The sequence below is a fragment of the Pimephales promelas genome, chromosome 9 (assembly GCF_988280905.1).
Source record: "Pimephales promelas chromosome 9, fPimPro1.hap1.1, whole genome shotgun sequence".
In the NCBI taxonomy this organism is placed as follows: domain Eukaryota; kingdom Metazoa; phylum Chordata; class Actinopteri; order Cypriniformes; family Leuciscidae; genus Pimephales; species Pimephales promelas.
This window is the reverse complement of record NC_142777.1, coordinates 19,635,971-19,657,133: the sequence shown is the minus strand read 5'-3', so window position 1 is coordinate 19,657,133 and position 21,163 is coordinate 19,635,971. Positions and strand designations below refer to the sequence as shown.

The 21,163-nt window shown below is 37.6% G+C and overlaps 1 protein-coding gene across 1 annotated transcript in view; it reads left to right on the top strand.

The window, feature by feature from the left end:
* The first annotated feature begins 2,388 nt into the window (after positions 1 to 2,388).
* Positions 2,389 to 21,163, top strand: part of tsc22d3 (TSC22 domain family, member 3) — a 33,483-nt gene continuing 14,708 nt past the window's right edge. The window contains exon 1 of the mRNA XM_039648496.2: positions 2,389 to 2,937. Coding sequence (XP_039504430.2) covers positions 2,633 to 2,937 — 305 coding nt within the window. The 5' untranslated portion in view covers positions 2,389 to 2,632. The remainder of the gene's footprint in view (positions 2,938 to 21,163) is intronic.

The window sequence follows — 21,163 nt, the reverse complement described above, 5'->3', positions numbered from 1 at the left end:
AATTCATATGACCCTATGCTGGCAAAGTCCTTAAATGGTCCTAACGTGTCTCAAACACTTTACACTCTCAATAAAGCAATCATAATTCACCTATTCTCTGCTCAATTTCTCACACTCCTATTAAGTGGCTTTTGGTAAGTCTTACAACACAATAAATGGCATTCCTTTAATGAACAAGAGATGATCCAAACGTTGTTAAAGGAGCACAATGCATTGAATTGATGAGCTCTGCACTGCACACACATAACACAAGCGCACAATTAAAACATCATATAATACACAAGAATCATCAGACTGACCCCAACAACTAAATGTTTGGTCTCGACTGAATTCCAATGGAAAGTCCAGCAAGAAATGTGGTGAAATCATATATTAAAAATGTCAAACATTCTCTCAGAAATGGATCATTAGAAGGTGTTCTGAGAATTTACTGACAACTGAATGATTTTTTAGAGGACACTGTGTTGCGTTCATGTCAGCATTTCTACTTTATCATGTTAAGCAATATGATAGGAATCCTATTTACTTCAGATAAACAGATCAACATCAACATCTCTCACGGAAATACAATCTAATAGACAAAATATATTGGATTACTGACCTTTAACCTCTAATGAATGATCCCGAGCAATTGTTTGGTATGTTTGTAATAATGGTGCGTTCCATGCCCCAGTAGGAACTTTTAACTGAAACACCCTCTCGAGTAAGATTTTTGCTGCGTCCCACTAATTCGCTTACTTATACTACGCCCTAAAAGTATGTACTCTTTTTGTGAAGAAAAAGTACATACTTTTGAGTGTGTAGCAAAAGAGTAGGCAAGCTTTGAGACATACTATCACATCATCTTTAACGGACAGCTCTGTTGAGTGCTGCGTGCGTCCTGTTACCGTAAACTGCCCTGTCAATCATCTTGTCACAGTTAAAAATCCTCCATTCAATCTAATTTGATTTCCTACCGTTTCGGAGCACGTTCACCTGCCAGTCGTGGGTCTTTCATGCAGAAACTCTCCTCGTGTTTGCAGTTTGAATATAATGATGCATTTAAAAAGTAATGGCTAAACGTATCTTTACAAAAAGTTCACAATGCTGCTACACATGCAATATAATGTGGACAACATTGAATAAATTAATTTTCGTCAGGTTAGATACTGATAATTAATCACTCAAAGCTCTTTATCTAAACCTCTCAACACAGCCGCGGGACTCCGTGTCTGTAGTTTTTTTTTTTTTTTTTTTTTACACTTTTTACTCGTATTTGTAGTTCTAACCAATTCCTCGTCCACCGCGCAATGGTTTGTGGGCAATATCAGCCGTCAGAGTGTGCATCGATCGACACTTCGGATTCTGACCGGATATAGTAGACCATCCGGGTATCTTTGAAACACTCATTTCAACATACTACGATTTGGGACGTACTACTTCTATTTTCGAATACTATTTAGGACGGATAGTATGCGAATTGGTCTGGGACACACACAACAACCCTGGCTTCAGAATCCAACATGGCCGCTGAGTGCGTCAACCGTGACACAGTAAAATCACTTTTGTTTGTCTGTCTCTCAATAAACGCAGTCGTCACACAGTACTATTCAACTTCTATTCTGGACATGAGACTATCTGTGCAAAATACCACTTTTTTATGTATTTGTTTTCTGAAAGAGCAAGCATAAAAAAAGGTTTGCCTGGACATGTCCATCTTAGTTTTCTGTTTACTGGAGCGCTGTCACCTCGGGTGTGAAGTCATTCCCAGCGCATACATTCGTCTTCCCTGGTAAATGGAATACAGCATAATACGGTCTTCAAATGAATTAACGTCTAATTAAGTGACATTTTATAGATACTGATACTTGAGCCAAATTCTCTCTTTAAAAGGAAAGGGGAAAACTTGTAAAAGTAAAACAAGACTGATAAAAAACATCACTGGCCAATGAACACTGCGCACAAGCAGTATTTGTACCGCCAGCACGCAAAGTCCAGCCTTAGGAAAGTGAGACCAAACCAGTGATTGATTCAGTGATATAAATGGAGTCACGTTTGCTCTTTCTCTCTCATGGTCCCGCCCCTGGCAGCACTGAAGTGCACATGTTAAAGAGCATGCTTTTACTCCCTTCCTAGCTTCGCTCCTCCCCGATGGTGACATTGAGGGGAAAGTAGGCGGGATCTTTTTGTGAACTGATCGCCCTGCTTTACCAATCAGAAAGATTCCTCCTCCCTCCCTTCCAGCCCTCTCTTCCATCCCTCCTCCTCTTCTCGCTGTCTGCACTGTATGCACGCACAGGGGCAGAGAAAAGTGCAGGGCAGGGGACACCGAGAAGAAAAAACAAAACAAAACCAAAAAAAAAAAAAAAAACAGAAGCAGCTTCTGTTTTTTTTTTTTGTTTGTTTTTTTTTAAACGCCTTCTTGCTGCATCATTACGAGCGAACAGTCGCCCCAGCTCATAAAAACCTGCGCACACACACACTCTGGCACTCGCTGTCGAGAAGGATCAACTCACAGCAGATTCTCCCGTGGCACCTGGTACAGACTTGCGTGAGAAGGAGGGAGGTCTGGTCTAAGATCACCTGGAGCAGGTGGAGGAGAACCTGTCACGGCTACCGTCTGACTCCCTTTGTAGGGAACCTGACCCGCCTGATGTCAAACGAGGAGTGCCGTTCACCCATCGGCCTGGACTGCTGCAGCTGCTGTCTGGATCTGGCCAATGGCTGCGAGCCTGAGCCGGGCCAAGCGAGCCTGGGCAGTCCTACATCAGTCAACCACTTCAAGCAGCTCCGGGACCAGCTTCACTTTCAGAACCTAAACACAGATAAGCTCAACAACATCATGAGACAGGACTCACTGGAGTCGGTGGTCCGGGACCCCTGTTACCTACTCAACGAGGGCATCTGCAACAGCAACATCGACCAAACCATGCTGTCCATTTTGTTGTTCTTCCACAGGTATGTGACTAAACATCACATGCATCACACACCTGCCCTGGCACACACATCTACTTCAGGTCATAAAAACCGTAAAAGTCTTTGCCAGAGCTTTGATTGCTGGTTAATGACTAATGTCAGGATGTTTTAGTTTGATGACAACAACATACTGTGGTTTTCACTCATTTAATTCTGGCCTCCTCCAGGCTAACTGGTTATTCGTATAGTGTTAAGTGATTTGTTTTTGGTTACACTATCGGTTTGCTTAAACTAGATCAATCTCAAGCTCATTTTCATTGGTTTGGGTCTACTAATTTATCACTTATTAATTGTCCACCACCAGCCAACACCAATACAGGTTTCACAATCTCAATTCAAACACTGAACACTACTAGTTATTTACACTTCCTGATAAACTCATGATTAAAGACCATGCTCAACGGTGTTATTTAACAGGGTGGCTCAAGTACTCAGCAGGGTCCCAGGAATGTGTAGATTGGTATGAAGAACATGCCTTTGCGCATGCAACTTAAGAAGGTCTTTAGTCAGTCCAATCTTAAATCTCCCCATTCATTGCAACTCAATAGGTTTATGCAATGATTTTGTGCAAATATTCTATACACACCCCCCACCCCCAACTAGTCAGATTTTCAAAACACCCATTCATTTACAAACTATGGGCAATTTACATACCGTTCTGGCATAGTCTTTCACCCCATAGCTAAAGTATGCAGCAAAACAAATTCCTCTCCAGGTAATATGCATGTTTGTCAAATTTAATGGTCAAAGGAGTTTCCAAAACAACCCTGGATGCAATGAAATCTCATAAATTTGATTTTAATGTAATGTCTGACAGCTTGTATACATGATTTTGAATTTTGGATCAAGCCGATGTGGTGTACTACAGCATATTAAAGTGTCAAAAACAGATTGCAAGCCATCCAGAGCAGGTATTTTGGCAAAAGTTTCTAATCAGGATCAAGCTCACAGCACATTTTTCCATGAAACCTTGCTATCCAAACTGAAAATAAACATTTGGGCGTTAGGATAGTTTGTTAAAATCTGATAGTGGTTAAAATGTTTAGTCTGCGGGAGAATTACAGATGAGGCCTATGGAAAAAATGATCAGCTAAGGCCAGGTAATTACAAAAAGATTGAACTATATTTAATTGACATTTGCAGGCAGATGATAAGACTGCATTCCATATGCTATTGATAACGCACATCACTTTGGAAGTATTTAGTGTAAATCTAGCAGAGATATAGATTAAATGTTTATAGCTAGCCTGTCATACTGTCTACTATTTATTTCTCAGATAGTGCTACACTTTATACCTGCTCAAATTGTCATAGCAAATAGTATTGGTTAATACCATAATCATATCAACAAGTTAGCAAATACTTTAGCAAATAACAATTTTACTCTGCGATATAAAATTCGTATTTGAAACAGATATTGTTAATGAAAAGATTATAATCTGGTCCCACTTTATATTAAGTGTCTTTAAGTACTATGTACTTACATCGAAAAATAAGTACAATGTACTTATTTTGTTCAGATTGTATTGTAAAACACTTTTGTTGCTATTGAGGTGTGATACGGGTAAGGTTAGGGTTAGGTGTGGTTGTTTAAGGGTGGGTTAAGGTGTAAGGGAAGGGTCAACTGTGTAATTACAAATGTAATTACATTTATTAATTACAGCTGTAATTACATGCAGGTATTTTCAAAATATAAGTACAATGTAAAAACATGTATGTACACAATAAGTCCATTGCATCAAATTATTAATTTCAATGCAAGTAGATAGTACTTAAAGCCACTTAATATAAAGTGGGACCCATTTGTTGCAATAAATATTAACATAGCATGCAATTTAAAAAGAACTGTTCTTCCTTTAATGCGATAAAGTTCTTGCTCAGCAGTCAGCATCTAATCTGTTTTACGACGGGACAATATATCTTATACCTTACTGGTACGCCTCTGAAACAAGATTCCTGTTAAGTGTTCCAGTTAATGTTTAATCTTCTTTATCGGGGTGTCCTCCGTTTTATACGTGGCAGTGAAAGGTTACAGTCTACATAATTAGTTTTACTTTATGAACCTGGTGTCGGGATGTAAACAGGAACAGTCTGCATGGGACCTCTGGCCCAATGACCCTTCACAGTCCCAGTTACTAAATACACAGAATTCAACAGCTGTTTTATTATGATCAAATAGCCATTGTTAGTAAGTACACCAACCCATTCTTGTATTCCATGACAGGAAAGGCAATTCTCTTTGGTGTTGGACTGCTCTCTGCTATGGGATAGCATACTTTCCTTGTCATCCCAGCAATTTTACAAAATTGGCACTCTAGTATCATATGGATACGATTATTCCTTTCTCTCCTCCTTATTTGGTATAATATTTCATATTTCACACTTCTTGCAGACTAAATACTAACGTATTTGTGTTATGGTGAAACGTTTTGATGTCTTGAGAAAGGAACATTGTGTTATTGATATAACCATGATAAGAAAGGTGTGTCTGTTTAATAGTATGCAGGAAACAAAGTAACAGAGGTCTTGCCAACACTAAGTCCTGCATGTCCACTAAACTCACAGACATATTTCTAAAATGCCAGTCTTATTATGCAAAATGTAATCCACATCTCCAGGCATGCAGAGACATGGATCCAGACATGCCAAGCTGAACAGCTCATGATCTGCACTATAGCATCTGGGAACCAGTGTTTTTGGGAATTATCCATGGGGATTTAATTATAAGGTGTGTTTTCAGTGTCTGGTGAATGGATGCGATTGCATAACATATTAACAGTACACTCAGTATTTTTCGCCTTTAAAAAAGCAATATAATATAATATAATATAATATATTTAGAGAGCCTCTAAAGGGACCTTGGCAAACAAAAAAAAAAAAAAAGTCTATCACGTATCACGTGCGCACGAGAAACTCATCTCATTATATCATTGCATCTAAAAAAATAATAATAATCCTGACAGCCCTAATTCAATATTTTAAAAACCAACACATTAATATTTAAATATCTTCGGTGAGCTCTCACATAGTGCAATACATATTAATATTTGTATATTTATTCTTCTGAATCTGATATCCCTATGTTAGATCCACTCCAGGTTAATGTGAGTTTTATAATAAGATAATATACCGCAGACGACCGAAAACTGATTTATGATGCTCACAGTCACTGAAAAACAAAATATCTGTCCAGCAGGGAGAGAAGCACACACGGCACATGCAGGAGCCGGTCCAATACAACACAAACCTCAAAGAATATGTGGAAATTAGCTAGGGTTACATCCAAAGACATCAATTTATGCTTGTATGAGAAATATGAGTCTGAGAAAAACATGCAAATAAAGAAGAAAACAAAAGAGTTTTGTGTCACCATAACATCGGATGAAGAAAAGCCAGTGGAACATAATATATATATATATATATATATATATATATATATATATATATATATATATATATATATATATATATATATATATATATATATATATATATATATTTAAAGAGAATATAAGGCCCTTCACCTGAACAAAACAGAAAAACAAAAACAGAAGTGTGACTCATAGACATGCATAACTCTTGGAAGCAGCGTTCTATTTAAATCACACCCCAAATCCATGTTCAAGAATATGCAAAAGCTTGCTAAATGCTGTCTACGCCTTCCAAAATATGTTGAAAAGACAACACTGTGCCACCCTACATGGTCGATGCCCATGTGTGAGATCACTTCTGAAACCTCAGCCTTGCTCTAAAATCTCTGACCAAACAGTTTGACTGACAAACAAAAGTCAGAATTGCTTGTTCTCAGGCCTCCGTCCTAAGTGAACATTTTGGCTGCTTCTTTAAAATTCTACATTATAAGTAAACATTTTACAATAAAAGTTTAAAACACTTTAGTAAGGGTCCAATTCTCACTATAACTGTAAGTTGCTTATTAGCATGCATATTGCTAGGACATTTCCTGACTATTATTACTTATGAAACACATTTTAATGTCTTGTTCTGCAAGACCATATTTTACTTGCCCTTAATCTTACCCAATACCTAAACTTAATAACTACCCTTTAATAAGCACTAATTAGGAGTTTACTGAGGCAAAAGGGTTTATGTAAGGGATAATGTACATCCAGCCTCTTATCACAGAATAAACCCTGACAGAGTCATCTTGCATCAGTCTGAGGAGGTTTATCCTGCAACAACAACCGGCCGGATGTACATTATCCTGCTTATTACACAGCTACTTGCACATAAGTAAAATATTAGACATGAAATATTGATCTTTGAGTCTAAAAAATTTATTACAAAGCTCATGAGAGCAATTGCTAGTAAGTGGCAAGTTCAATGTAGACAAACAATGTATTTAAGGACTACGGTCCAGTCATACCACTTATGTAAGGGATAATCCATAGCCAGCTGTGCATTAAAATCATTTAATGCACAGCTGGCCATGGGTTATCCTGCTTAGTTATAACACAGCCATTTGCCAGATTTGACAACTTGACAGCTGTTATTGATCTTTGTAGCGTATTTGACTGGAAGTTACGTTATTTTTTTCTTTATTTATTTATGTTATAGCTTTAATTTGAATTCATTATCAAGAATAAGATTTCACGCTCCTGAATATTTATGTTTGCACAGTGTGATCTCTCAACCCGATCACACTAAATGCGTCTTTATAGCCCGTATGTGTATTGTCGTGTAATTTATACGCTAAAGTGAGTGGGGTGTGGGGGTAAAAGTGTGGGGTGGGCTGCGTGTGTATTATATGTTTGGGTAGAATTAGTGGTGTGGAGGGCGTGTGTATTACGCGCAAAAGAACTGCATATCAAATACACACGAAAAACTGTGTCTCATATGCACGTAAAAACTATTTTTCGCATCATATACAACACTTTTGCCAAAGCGTAGACATTCAACCTACATGGCACCCTTTAGCGAAAATATAACACGCTTTGGTTATGGTAGGTTTAGGTATAGGGTAGTGTTATGGTTAGACCACTAGGAGGCGCCTTCTGCCCCATACAGTATATATCTGTGTCTCATATTGATGCTGAAGGGTGTTGTGCGTTGGATGTCTACACTTTGGCAAAAGAGTCGTATATGACGCCTTGGGATGAGAACGGGCTCAAATTACACGACAATACACAATGCGTTTTATAGAGACGCATTTACGTGAGAACAGGCTGGATCTCTAATCACATTAAGACTGATCGTGACTACTTTTGCTCCACCATCAACGGCCCTGGACGTATGCTTGTGTGTGCTTGAACAAAAACAGCACATTAATATAGAACGTCGATTAAACTGATTTAGAACTACCTGTGCATTAAACGGTTATCAGAATCGAGTGTTCAGACAGACCATGGTATATCACACACAGCATTTTGGATTGCTTGAAAACCCACATATGGATCAGACGTGCACACTCACACATGCAAAGTCACGCGTATGTCTGCACAGCCGGCACGAAAAGGAGCCACTACTAATAAAAGGCATCCAGCACATCACATGAGGAAAGAGAGCTAATATTCCCCACATGGGAGATCAAGCTTTGTTGAGGACCTGTTGAAGCAGAGACTTGAGAAATCCCTATCAATATACCAAGCAGTACTGATATGCCAAAAAACACTCTTTAATAACAATGAACGTCTGTGCACTGCCAAGTCTACAGCAGAGGACAAAAACATATCAAAAGATGAAACTAATTTGCGAGAGATCCTCCTAAAGCCTGCAGGATATTATCCCGAAGGGAACACGCAGCAGACTGTTACATAAGGTCATGAGGGTTTCGGTGGCTTTGGCTGAGTGGTCTTTTTTTAAAAAGTTGTTTGGTGAATGTCAGGCTGATTCTGCACTATAAGCGTGAAGAAATCAAGGCTTTGAGAAACCCCAGGCCTGGAACCTCTGAGTATTATTTCCAACCATCCCTGGCTCTCTGTAGCCTCACAGGCCTATTTAATTCGCATGGTCAACATTATAGAGAAGATCAGCTTAGACATACATTACACCACATTGTGAAGACATGCTGACCACTCCCAGCTGTATCAACAGGAGCAGGAACCATTTCATAAGACTTCTGTTTCAAAACAATAGCAATCATTTAAACGTTGATTTGATCAGATTTCCAAACCGTGAAAAGCGGACAATCAGTGAAAATGTGGAACATTACCCATGCACTGCAAAGCTGTGATATAACTTTTTATTACTCATACAGTATACAGACTAACGGCACTAGGATGTGCAGTCTAGACAGTGAAACACTGATTTGCATGAATAATATTGCTAATGTGAAAGCCATAATTTGTTGACTGGGGAGCAGTCTGCCGAATCGAACCTGACATTAAACTACCTGATTCTAGGGGTGACGATGACTTCACATTAGATATGCACATGAGTGAGTGTGTAATCCGTGCTGCAAATTAGCTATTTCCTCAAAAAAGGCTGCATTCTTCTGACATCTGTTGAATTATGCAACATAGATGCAAGTGTCGTATTTGTTAATAACAAATACATAAATACCAACGTATTCTCATCCTAGGGCGTCATCTAACTGACGCTTTTGACCATGCGTCTAAATCCGACGCACATGGCAGCCTTTAGCGTCAGTTAAACCTGGTTCACACGGCAAGATTATTAGCAGACGATTTAGCAGACGATTATCGTAAAATAATCTGATCAGATATTCCTGTCGTGTGGTGTGTTAAGACTGCTCTCGTCTGCTCGGAAGGATGCCGGGACCGGGATAAGGGGATAATCGGGGATAACCAACGTGTTCTTCTCGTGTGTGGCGTCCCCCAGGGCGTGTAGCCAATCAGAAATAGAGGTGACGAGGTGCAGAGGAAGCACCGGCGGAAAAAAAAAAATAAAACAGCCAGCGCCCGGCGGTATGGCGCACCAGAAAGTCCAGTGGACGTTTTTTTTTTTATTTTCGTTAAAAACAAACTACACACTATCGCCACTGCATCCTCTTCGTCCGCCATGATTGTTTACTCTGAAGTCACGTTTGATCTCGAGGGATTTTGCAAGATTTTCCGTCTGACCTGGGAATGCTCGGGAGTCAAATTGGTTCGTGTGTGATAAATTGATTTTGCCGTGTGGCTGCGCACCACACACTGTACGACCAAAACTGTCAGATGTTTTATCACCGTGTGTGGGGTCTCTCACGTTTGGAAAATCAGCCGACAATTTTAAAATCGTCCCGTGTTAACCAGCCTTTAGATGAAGTGGGTAGGTTTAGGTCTGGGGTATGGTTAGGGCTAGACCACTAGGAGGCGCGTCTCATATTGACGCTAAAGGGTGCCATGTGCGTCGGATGTTGACGCATGCTCAAAAGTGTCAGTTAGATGACGCCTTGGGATGAGAATGGGCTGTAAATACCGATGTGTTTTGGTCTCCATCATGCATGATGTTGACCTTTCGTGAGCTTAGAATTATAAGGTTCTATCTCCACTTTTAGTCGAAATTGAGTTTGACATAATCGGATCGCGTGTACCCTACCCCCACCCCATACCTAAACCTAACCGCGTCCTCTATCTGACGCTTTCCTTTAGCGTCAGTTAGATGACGCCGTAGGATCGTGTCATGTAAGTGACGCTAAAGGGCGCCTAAAACATCAAATATTGAAGCATGGTCAAAGGTGAGGCCTTGGGGTAAGAATGTGTTGGCATAACAGTTTTGCCAGCTGGGATGTAAAAACTTTGATGCTCAATATCTCAGAACTACCCTAAACGGAGATAAAACCTTATAATTCTTATAATTATAATTAATTAGAGAGAGGGAATCAGATTCTGAACAAAGCAAATATGATGAAGATTCAGTGAATCTTTTACCAACATGACCACAAAATTATGGAGATGACCACTGAGACATACAGAGAGAGAACATTCACATATTTAATGGTTAATGTGGTTTTAAATATAGACGAAGAGTGAATGGAAAAAAGCAATACAAACATCCCACCCACCATAATGTGCCATCAATTTCCCTCCATAAATATAAAACCTAATGAATTGATAATGTCAAAGTTAATTATTGGAATGAGATGCAGTCTTTTGATGTAACACATGCGGTGCATTCAGTTGTGCAGCTGGTCGGTCTGTAAATTAAACATCCCCTGAGCTTGTGCTGTGGGAACAAGTCATTTGCATTGATGATGCTGATAATGAGTTCACATGCAGTTCTGAATTTAGCGAGCGCTATTCTCAACTCAAGCTGTTTGTAATAAATGGCTTGCAGACAGTACATGGAGTGCTGTAATAAAATGCAACAGGTGGATCAAGTTGCTCAGTGGCTTAACAGGTCAATTGTCTTCATAGCAGAGACATGTTCAGTAATTTACTTGTCATAGTCAGACAAACACGCACAGAGGTGTATAGTATCCATTTAATTGGCTGGCTGAATAGCAGCATTGTTGTGACTGGGCCGGTGGAGATTTGACAGTGAGCCAGAGACTCTGGGCCAGCCTAGGCTTTGTTGTCTGGTATAAGGTGCTCCTGTTCCCAGAAGGAGGGTTCAGGGTACTGACAGGCACTGTCTGCAAGCCCACCCAGCACTGGCATTCACTCATCCAGAGCGGTCATGCTATAGTCAAAACACAAACATATTATTGAGGGCACTGGAGTGCCTCAGAGTCCATGACCTGGGACAATGGACTAAATGTTTACACAGGCTAATAAAGAGACATTGTGCTGTTTTATAATCTAACAGAGACCGAATAATGTCACTGACAATCATGTAATATAAATGTTGTCTAAGGCTTATGAGTGATAAACTGTCATGGTTGCATTTCTAAATTCATTGCAAAATGAAGGCTTACAAGTTCCATGTAAAAGTGGTCAATTTAGCTCATGTGCTGTATTGTATTTTGAAGTTATATAAGAAAAATGTGCTATTCAATGAGAATATTCAGCTGTCAACCACACTCAAAAAAAAATATATGTTGGCTTTAATTAATTTTAATTTGTCAACAGGTTCCACATAACTAGATTACGTTAAGCAAACATAATTTGTTCTTGAAACTTCAACATAATGGAATTATGTAATTTTAAATTATCCAATTTAAGTAGTCTCAACGTGATTTTTTAAAGGCTTCCTAGCATGATTCAAAGGCACTTTATTCATTCATCTATTTATATTCCATTTGATTCAGTGACATTTAATTAAATTGATAGACTTTAGCTAGCTATTTGCTAGCCGAAGCACATATTAGCATCTTGAATGCTAAGATTTGCATGCTCCTCCATCCAAAGCAATAGAAAATAATGAAATCAGTCGACAGCCTAACAAAATGCTCCACTCTTCTCCACAATGGTAACCCACTGTGATTTAAATTATTTAACAATTCCAATGTAATTTAACATTAAACACTATTACACACTATCAAGTCTTTCCCTTTTCTAAATTTCTCAAAAAACATAAAATAACACTTAATTTTACAATTTATTCTCTCTTAATTCAACCAAATGCAAAGCATGCTGGGAACTAAAAGCACTGCCCAGTTTCAGTTAAGGCAATACAAATCAATCATGTAATCCAACACAAACGGATTAGGTAAACGTTCTATTCATCAATAGTAACTTCTTCTAATAACTGTTTTTAATAATATTATTGGTAATTAATAAAAGAAGAAATGTTTCTCAAGCCCCAGGTCAGAATGGTTTCTGAAGGATCATGTGATCAAGTAATGATGCTGAAAATTCAGCTTTGCATCACAGAAATAAATTATATTTTAAAATGTATTCAAATAGAAAACAGTTCATTTAACCTTTCTCAATACTACACATTTGATCCAAAGAAAATAACATAAAAGACTACATTGAAAATATTGTATGGCGCACAAATCAACTACTTTTTTTTTTTTAAAGAAAACTCATTTTTCGTGTACCAGATTTGGGATGACAGAAGGGTGAGTAAATGATGATATAACTGTCCCTTTAAAGCCAGTGTAGTCTTTCAGTGGCACAAGGTTTCCGCCGGGAGGTAACCTAATGTTGTTGATTGTGGCCGGCCTTCAACAAAAATATATCACCACAGTATTTAGTAAAGAGGTCAAATCAATTGCTTGTGAAATAAATTTGCCCCGGTGGCTTGTGAAATAGCCTCTTGGGTTCATGGCTTGTTAAAAAACTCTTCTGGATGGTTTCAGCTGTGTTTACCTCAGGGTAAAGCAGAGGTCTGATCATGTTGAGACATAATAGCAGTTTGATCGCAGACATACGGGACTGTATCCTTAATTTCCCCCAAGGCCAGTTTAATTGAAATGTACTGTATACAGTACCTTCACTGCAGTCGAAAGTGAAAGGACAGTTTTGATTCATGTGATATTGTGCCAGAATTGAATGTGAAAAAAGTACATTTATTGGCTAAAAATCAATGAAAGCACAAATTCTGGTTGGTGATGGCGCAGTGGATAAGACACATGCCTTTGGTGTGAGAGACCCGGGTTCAAATCCACTGTGAGACACCAATGTGTCCCTGAGCAAGACACTTGACCCCAACACTGTAAAAAAAAATATTTTTGGTTTAACTTAAAAAAAAATGAAGTAACCTGATTGCCTTAAACTTTTAAGTTCACTGAAATGGAAAAATTGAGTTACTACAATAAAGGAGATTGATTTAATCATCAGAAACTCAAAATATTATGTTATCTGAACTAAATAGATTAGTTAAGTTGATTTGACAAAAGAAAAAAATGTTGTGATTACAAATCATGAAAACATTTTTTTTTTTTACAGTGTAGTTGATCCAGAGGCGTGCGACCTCTGACATTTATATAGCAATTATAAGTCGCTTTGGATAAAAGTATCAGCTAAATGAATAAATGTAAATGTAAACATTTATTGATGTTTTCCAGTGATTTTTTTTTTTTTGGCCTCGTTTGTTTGTGGGAATGCAATGTTGTGGAAAGCATCAGCATGAGTTGTTTATATGACGGTAGAAAGGTGAGCCCTGCAAAAAGTGCTTGCCCTTTATTGTCTTGTCTGCTCACACCCTGGCAATGACGTCCATTGAGATAATGACAGAACTTGTCAACAGTAATCTGCCCTCTGTAACGTTTGCCCTAGTTATATCAGCGTCTGGGAGCCCACATGGGATGAGCAGAATCTGTGCTTTCTCACTTCACAGGCAAAGCAACGTGCAATTATTTTAGCACCCATATTAACAGATTAGAGTATTCACACTGCCTGCCCAAGTTATAGTCTATTTTTTTTTCCACACATAGTGAGCTCAACTCAGCAGAAAACGTGTTGAAGTGCGCTAAAAACCTATTCATCAACATTATCTTTTGTAATATAGGTTTTTATGAAGGAACGTAAAATAATAGAGTGAATTACTCACTCTTTGTTGAGCAAAAAGACGTACAACTGGTTTGAGTTTAAGGAATAGTTGACTCCAAAATGAAAATTATGCCATCATTTACTCACTAAAAATAAATATAATAATAACAATAACATTAACAGCCAATCAGAAGACATTTGACGTTCAATATATAACAAATCATTAATTTGTTTATCAAAGGGTGTTTATCATTGTTATCATTGTTACTATAATAAATACAATATACTACGATACAATACAATTTTTAATATTAATATGTAAAATGTTTAAGGTGCAAAAGGATTTCACTTGCATGGGACCATCCAGTGATGCAAGATAGGTGTTATGTTAGATAAGCTATGTTAAACGAATAGTTCACTTCAAAATGAATTTTCTTTCTGCTGAACACGGTAACCAGACAGTCGATGTACCCCACTGACTTCCATAGTAGGAACAAAATAATATGGAAGTCAATGGGATAGATCAACTGTCTGGTTACTGACATTCTTCAAAATATCTTCTTTTGTGTTCAGCTAACAGCAGAAGAAAGAAATTCATACAGGTTTGAAACTTGAGGGCAAGTAAGGTTGAGGTGAACTATTCATTTAACATAGCTTCAGTTCAGTTCAGTGAATCCAGGCGATTCAATCATTTCAAACAATAATTTAATCTTGAATAAAACAAAAATTTACTTAGATGTTACCAAGCACATTTTTAGGATACATTACTTGACAAAACGTTGTTAATGTACAAGGTACATCACAGCTATTTTCACGGGATGTAATGTTGTATAGTCAAGGACACTGAACGGTTCTGCTGTGGACAGAACAGACCTCCAAGGAAAGTGTTTTTCCACTGTGCTACTCTGAACATGGGTCAGGTTTGTCTTGACTGGTCTGGAACATTGTGTCCTCTAAAACACATAGTGAATGAATCAGCTTGCTATTAGAGCTCATCCATGTTTGGCTACAGTCCCGTGAGGAGCTTCTCCACAGGGTTGCTGTGCAGCATCCAAGCAGGATGGCATATTCTACCTATGGACTTTGCCCAGTATTTATAGATCACGTTATCACTCAGCGACATATTGTCTCTTTACTGGCGTGTTGGGCATGTGCATGTGTGGCAACGCAGTGAAAAATTTTCAGTCCAAAACAGCCCTTTCACAGTAAACAACTCTGTGTTGTTTGGTTTTTTGACTTGCAGCTAATTAAACAAACTTGGTTTCTCTAAACATAAGTCTCATCCGACAGAACTAAAACCATATTTTAAGCAATAAAAGCTGGAGATTGTTTTGTAGTGTAAACTTGCATTTGCCTGTCCACTTTGGTTAAGTATAAGATATTGTAGTATAATGTTGGGAACTTTGAGTCATCCAACACAACTTAAAAAAGCGTGTCTAATGCGTATTATGCACAGTGTTTATATATGAATAGAAGTGAGTTTATCTTGATGTACTCAATCAAAATTGTGGATATGGTATGAATGCCACCATTCATTTTGATTGATAACATACTTCGCATAAGCATATAATTCATTAGAAATGTCAGGCTTGATGAATGAAAAGCACTGTGTCTTCTCATAGACGCAAAGCTCTTATGTGAAGAGATGCTGACTAACTTAGACACTGATAAACATACTTACAAGCTTTATTTTAGGTTTTTATTATTAGGTTTATGGTTTGTTGGCGTCAATTCTCAAAGACAAGAATAGAAGAATAAAGAGTCAACGACACTGATTCATCAGGCTTGCTTTTTCAGTGAAATCGACTTGTTTGCATGTAGTTCTTAACCTCCCTCTGCTTTTATCGGAAACGTTTGGGGCTAACATGTCCATGCCAGTAGACTGCTCTGTCTTTAATTCATAGTGAATCCAACAGTCAATGTGATTAATGATAACCAAGTTCCGTCTTGGGTTTCCTGTAAACCGGTCGTGCAATCCAGCAATAGCAAAAAATAGGTAATTTGAATTACTCCTCATCGTTTTTGTGAAGCCTGATCTGTAGAAAGGTTGCTTTGAAGGGAACATTCACCTAAAAATGAAAGTTATGTTACGTTAATATGTAATAGGAAGGAGAAGTAACAACCTGGCCAATAAACAAAACATTCTTTTGCAGCAGATTTCTTCAAATAATTGACCAGGTCTCTTTTGTGAATTAGCCAATTCAAAATTATTTGAAGAACGACTTGAATGATCACTTTCTTTGTACATTTTGACATCTGTTTACTTTTAGCAGTGTCTAACAGCGAGTAAAGTTGAATCTTGACAGCCTAATTGTTCATTTATTTTCATTAAATGTACAAGAGCTTGCAGGATTCTTTTAAGAAAGTCATATTTACAGTAAGAAAATCATGTTTTATGTTCCATAGCTTTCATTTTGGGTTAACTACTGTATCCCTTCAAGTCAGAGAGGCTAAAAAGTGGCACCGAAGTGGCAAACCTACGGACAAGATGCATTTTGTAAGCCGTGACTTCTTTCAGTTGTTTACAGTATCTGCCGTGTTAAATTGGCATACTAAACTAGTGTTATATGTAGTTTATTTTCACGCTGCTGCTGTCTTGTGTTGTGCTAATTACTAGTGTCACTAACCACGTTTACATCATCATTCTTTCCATTGATATATCATGGAATGGATCACCATGATGGGTTGCTCATGCAAGCAAATACAAATAGACAAAGGTGTAAACAGAGAAGTGAACTCTATAACTTATGAACAAAGTTCTGCCAAGAAATCTAAGATCTGGAATGTGAAACATGTTGTTCTCAGCCTTGTCCAAAGGGGCAATTGGGTTCTTTTTGGACTTAAAATACAGAGCTGTGGCCCAACTTTGCAATCTCCCAGGGCCTGCAATTCATGATGTGTCATTTGTTTGAGAACTGGGCTGCTCTTACAGTATGTTCGATAAGAAAGAGCAAAGAATGTTTTAGTCTTCATAGACCTTAACCAGAGAGAACATCTTAGGAGGAGATGAGCCGTTCTTTTCAGAGTAAATCTATGTGCCCCTTTAACTTATCTGACATAGTCCTAAACTCTCTGGTGTTCTAGGTTAAATATATCCTTCAAATCAGTTCCTCAATGAGGAAATGTATGTTCCTCCATAAAACTGTACCTCATTTAAATATGTATAGAGGTTCCAATTTTGATTTCCTTGATCTCAGCAAGTAGGGTGTGACACATGATAAGGGTCCTATTATGCCCTTTTTTCCGAAGACTTGATTTAGTTTTTTTTTTTTTTTTTTTTGTGTGTGTGTGTAGAATATGTTTTCAGCTCCCTCTCCCCAGTCTGGTTGAACGCATCATTTCAATGAAGCCCCTCCTTCCAAAATGCGAAATGTGCAGTGATTCGTTTGGTTAGCTGTCCCAGTGTGTTGTGATTGGAAGCGCTTAGGGCGTGTTCAGGAAATGTCACACCATTTCATAACCATGAGCGCTACTCTAGTGTAATAATGTATAAGGATGATGTAAATTTCAAACCAATTCAGACCCTGACAATGTTAGCGAACGAGAAGATTGTGCTGAAAGGATTTCATATATATATATATATATATATATATATATATATATAGATAGATAGATAGATAGATAGATAGATAGATAGATAGATAGATAGATAGATAGATAGATAGATAGATAGATAGATAGATAGATAGATAGATAGATAGATAGATAGATAGATATCCACCATTTAATCATGTTTGTTGGAAAACTATGGTCACACAATCATGGATAATTTCCTTAAGGGGTGGTGAACAGTCTTACAAAAGCTACAGTAAACACATCAATACAGTAATGTTAGCATGCAAGCGGGGCAAAGATTTTCCCTTTGTTTATATCAAACATAGCAAAACTTATAATTGGAATTGGTAATAGAAATCACAACTACAAATAATATGAGAAACTTACAAGTTCTGATCCATAAACAACAGTTTGTCCCGACAAAATGGGAACGGTTAAGTCTTCAAGGAGAAGCTTTTGTGTGTATAGCCTGCATTGTACTCTTCAGGAAGCTGTTCTCCGTGAAATGTGCAGAGCACAGACAAACATGGAGGTTAAAATGTTCAGGAACAGTGTTAAAAATAAATGCTCAAGCATGCAGCTTTTTTCGCTTAAAATAGGGTAAAAATTTAGTATTGTGTATTACAATTTAACAATATATTTGACCAGCAGCCATTACTCCATTTTTCAGTGTCACACAATCCTTCAGAAATCATTCAAACATGCTGATTTGCATACAAAGAAATACATTCCAGGTCACAATGGAATAATTAGTTGTTATTTAATCATTTGAGAAAGATGCTTAATATTGGATTTATAGAAGTGCATGTACGTAACATCAATCCAAAGTTCTGGATGAATTTTGGATCAACAACACATTTATCTTTTCCTCCAAAACAAATATTTATTCTATAATGATACGATGCCAGACTAGTACAAAAAGTATGCACGACTGACTTAACACAGGCGTCCATGGAAAGTTTGTGCTGTAGATGAAACACACCTTTATTTTGGGTGTTACTTGATATAGTTACATTACTAGAGCTGCCTCAGACATACCTGAAGGCAAAAGACTGAACTTGTATAAGCCAAATGTCTTGCCATGTTAAACTGATTGTTAACGCAACAGTGTATTTTTTTTCCTGAAGTTGAATCTATTATCTATGAAGTAGAAGAGGGTAATACGAATTATTTTCATTGTTTTATGAATATATTATACACAATAATCATTATTATCATTATTTTTATTATCACCACCAACTTCTGTTACTTCCTTGTTGTGCAGAGCAGTATCAATTACACTACACAGTTGAAAGTTGATGAATTTCGTTTCAGCTTCAACATTACACAATTCTTTAGTGTTACTAGTAAAATGTATATAAAAGACATTTGACGCACATTGAAATTCAAGAAGGCGTTATCTGTCAGGTTTTCAGTGTTGCCATGGTCACCCGGAGAATCATAGTCGAGGGCCCATTGGGAGCTTTTGTTCTCCTCAATTAGTATTCTAGAATAAGTTCCGTCCCTCCAATGTACCGACCAGTGGAACTCGCAAAGGGTCACTTGTGTAGACCAGATTACAGAATTAAAGTGTGCATGTGCCATAAGCTGATCTAGACATAAGCAGCTAATGTAAGCATTGTCAGCATTTTGTGTGATTGGCAACAGATTTATAAGAGGATATATCTAAAGTATTTACATAAGAATATGCTTTATTCTTAAAGCATTCAAAATATCCAAAGCAAAACAACCCAACTATGTATATTAAGAGAAAATTAGGAATCAATAATAAGTGTTGTTTTGCATACTCCCACCTTGCTTTTTCATAAAAAGGCGTTGGAGGTAATTGTGTTGTGAGTCGTTTACCTAAAGAACTGGGAGTACAGCCAAGTCCACTATCAGAGGAAACACAGCAGAACAACAGCTGTGAAAGCCCTCCCACCCCAGCTCTTTCTCTTCCTCATTTTTTTTTTTATTTCCCTGTTTCAGTATGTACTCTATGTCTTTCTTTCTCACACTCACAGTCACCCAGATCTAAAAGAGACACAGGACATCCCCCAGATAAACTTTACACGACATTACATCAGAGGTCCGTTTAGATCTTGACAAATGATACAATGTCACGAATCAGAAGAGAACTATATCTGCGCCAAGTTCACTTCAAACCATGGCAAGCTTCTTAGGATTAATTATGATATCACTAAATCGAAGAATATTATCAACAACGGCCAAATAAAGAACGTTTTGCCAATTTAACCAGTTTTACTTCCTTAATGTGACATTTACATATTACACAAGACCTTGTATTTGATATTTGATATGTATTTGTATTTTGTCTTGGTGAATGAATTTATTTATTTATTTTTTTTTTTTGAGAAAAAACGGCCTGTAATTGAATCATACGCAACTGGATAAAGTGTAATAAAATACAATTAAAGAGATAGTTCATAAAAAAAAATATATATAAAAAAAAAAAATCGGTCATTTACTCACCCTCAAGTTGTTACTGTATGAATTTACTTTCTTCTGCTGAACACAAAAGATGATATTTTAAAGAATGTCGGTAACCAAACAGTTTATGGACCCCATTGACTTCCATAATATTATTTCTATGGAAATCAATGGGGCGTTGGGCCTATTTGCCCATATTCTTCTAAATTCTTTTGTGTTCAGCAGAAGAAAGAAATATTTGATATTTTATGTCCACTAGTGTGAAAGAAGACATGTTATGGAAGCAAAACAAAACAAAAAAAATCTCAGAATGGAGATTGAGGCTCTATTTTTCTCTATTTTTCTTGGAGTGACATTCACCAATGATCCATCAATAAATACTGTATCTATAGGGTCACTTTGGTTTTAGATATGGGGAACTAGAAGATGTGTAACCACTGTTAGCACTTTATCAGAAGTCCATCCGCTTCGTTTTCATATGAGGAAAGGGTAGTCAGGGTCTTGTCTGACAAAAAAAACACAACTTCCATGCCAGTGTCTAATAATAGAGCCCATGTCAAGCAGCTTCCTTCTTGTCCTCATGTGAGGGTCATGCAGACTCTCTTCCCGTGGTCTGTGTACTTAGGCAGGGCTTCTGAGAACATGCTGCTTACCATGTTTATGTCACAGAGCTGTTTGAAGTGAATCTGTCCACAGCCAGAAGAAGGGATATTAATGTTAGGGTGCAGTGAAGAGAGTTCCTTCCAGCAATAAAGAATGCAATGGCACATTGGTCAGAGTAGTTCATAATGAACAACAGGATAGAAGTGACTCAGCTTGTTATAATCCTACAGGTAATGTCAAGGTCACACCAAACATAACACCAATGCTCATGCCAGAAATAGAGTCTGAGCCAGACAACATATAAACACTTGCAGACATGCAAAGCTTGAAGCAGGGATGGGCAT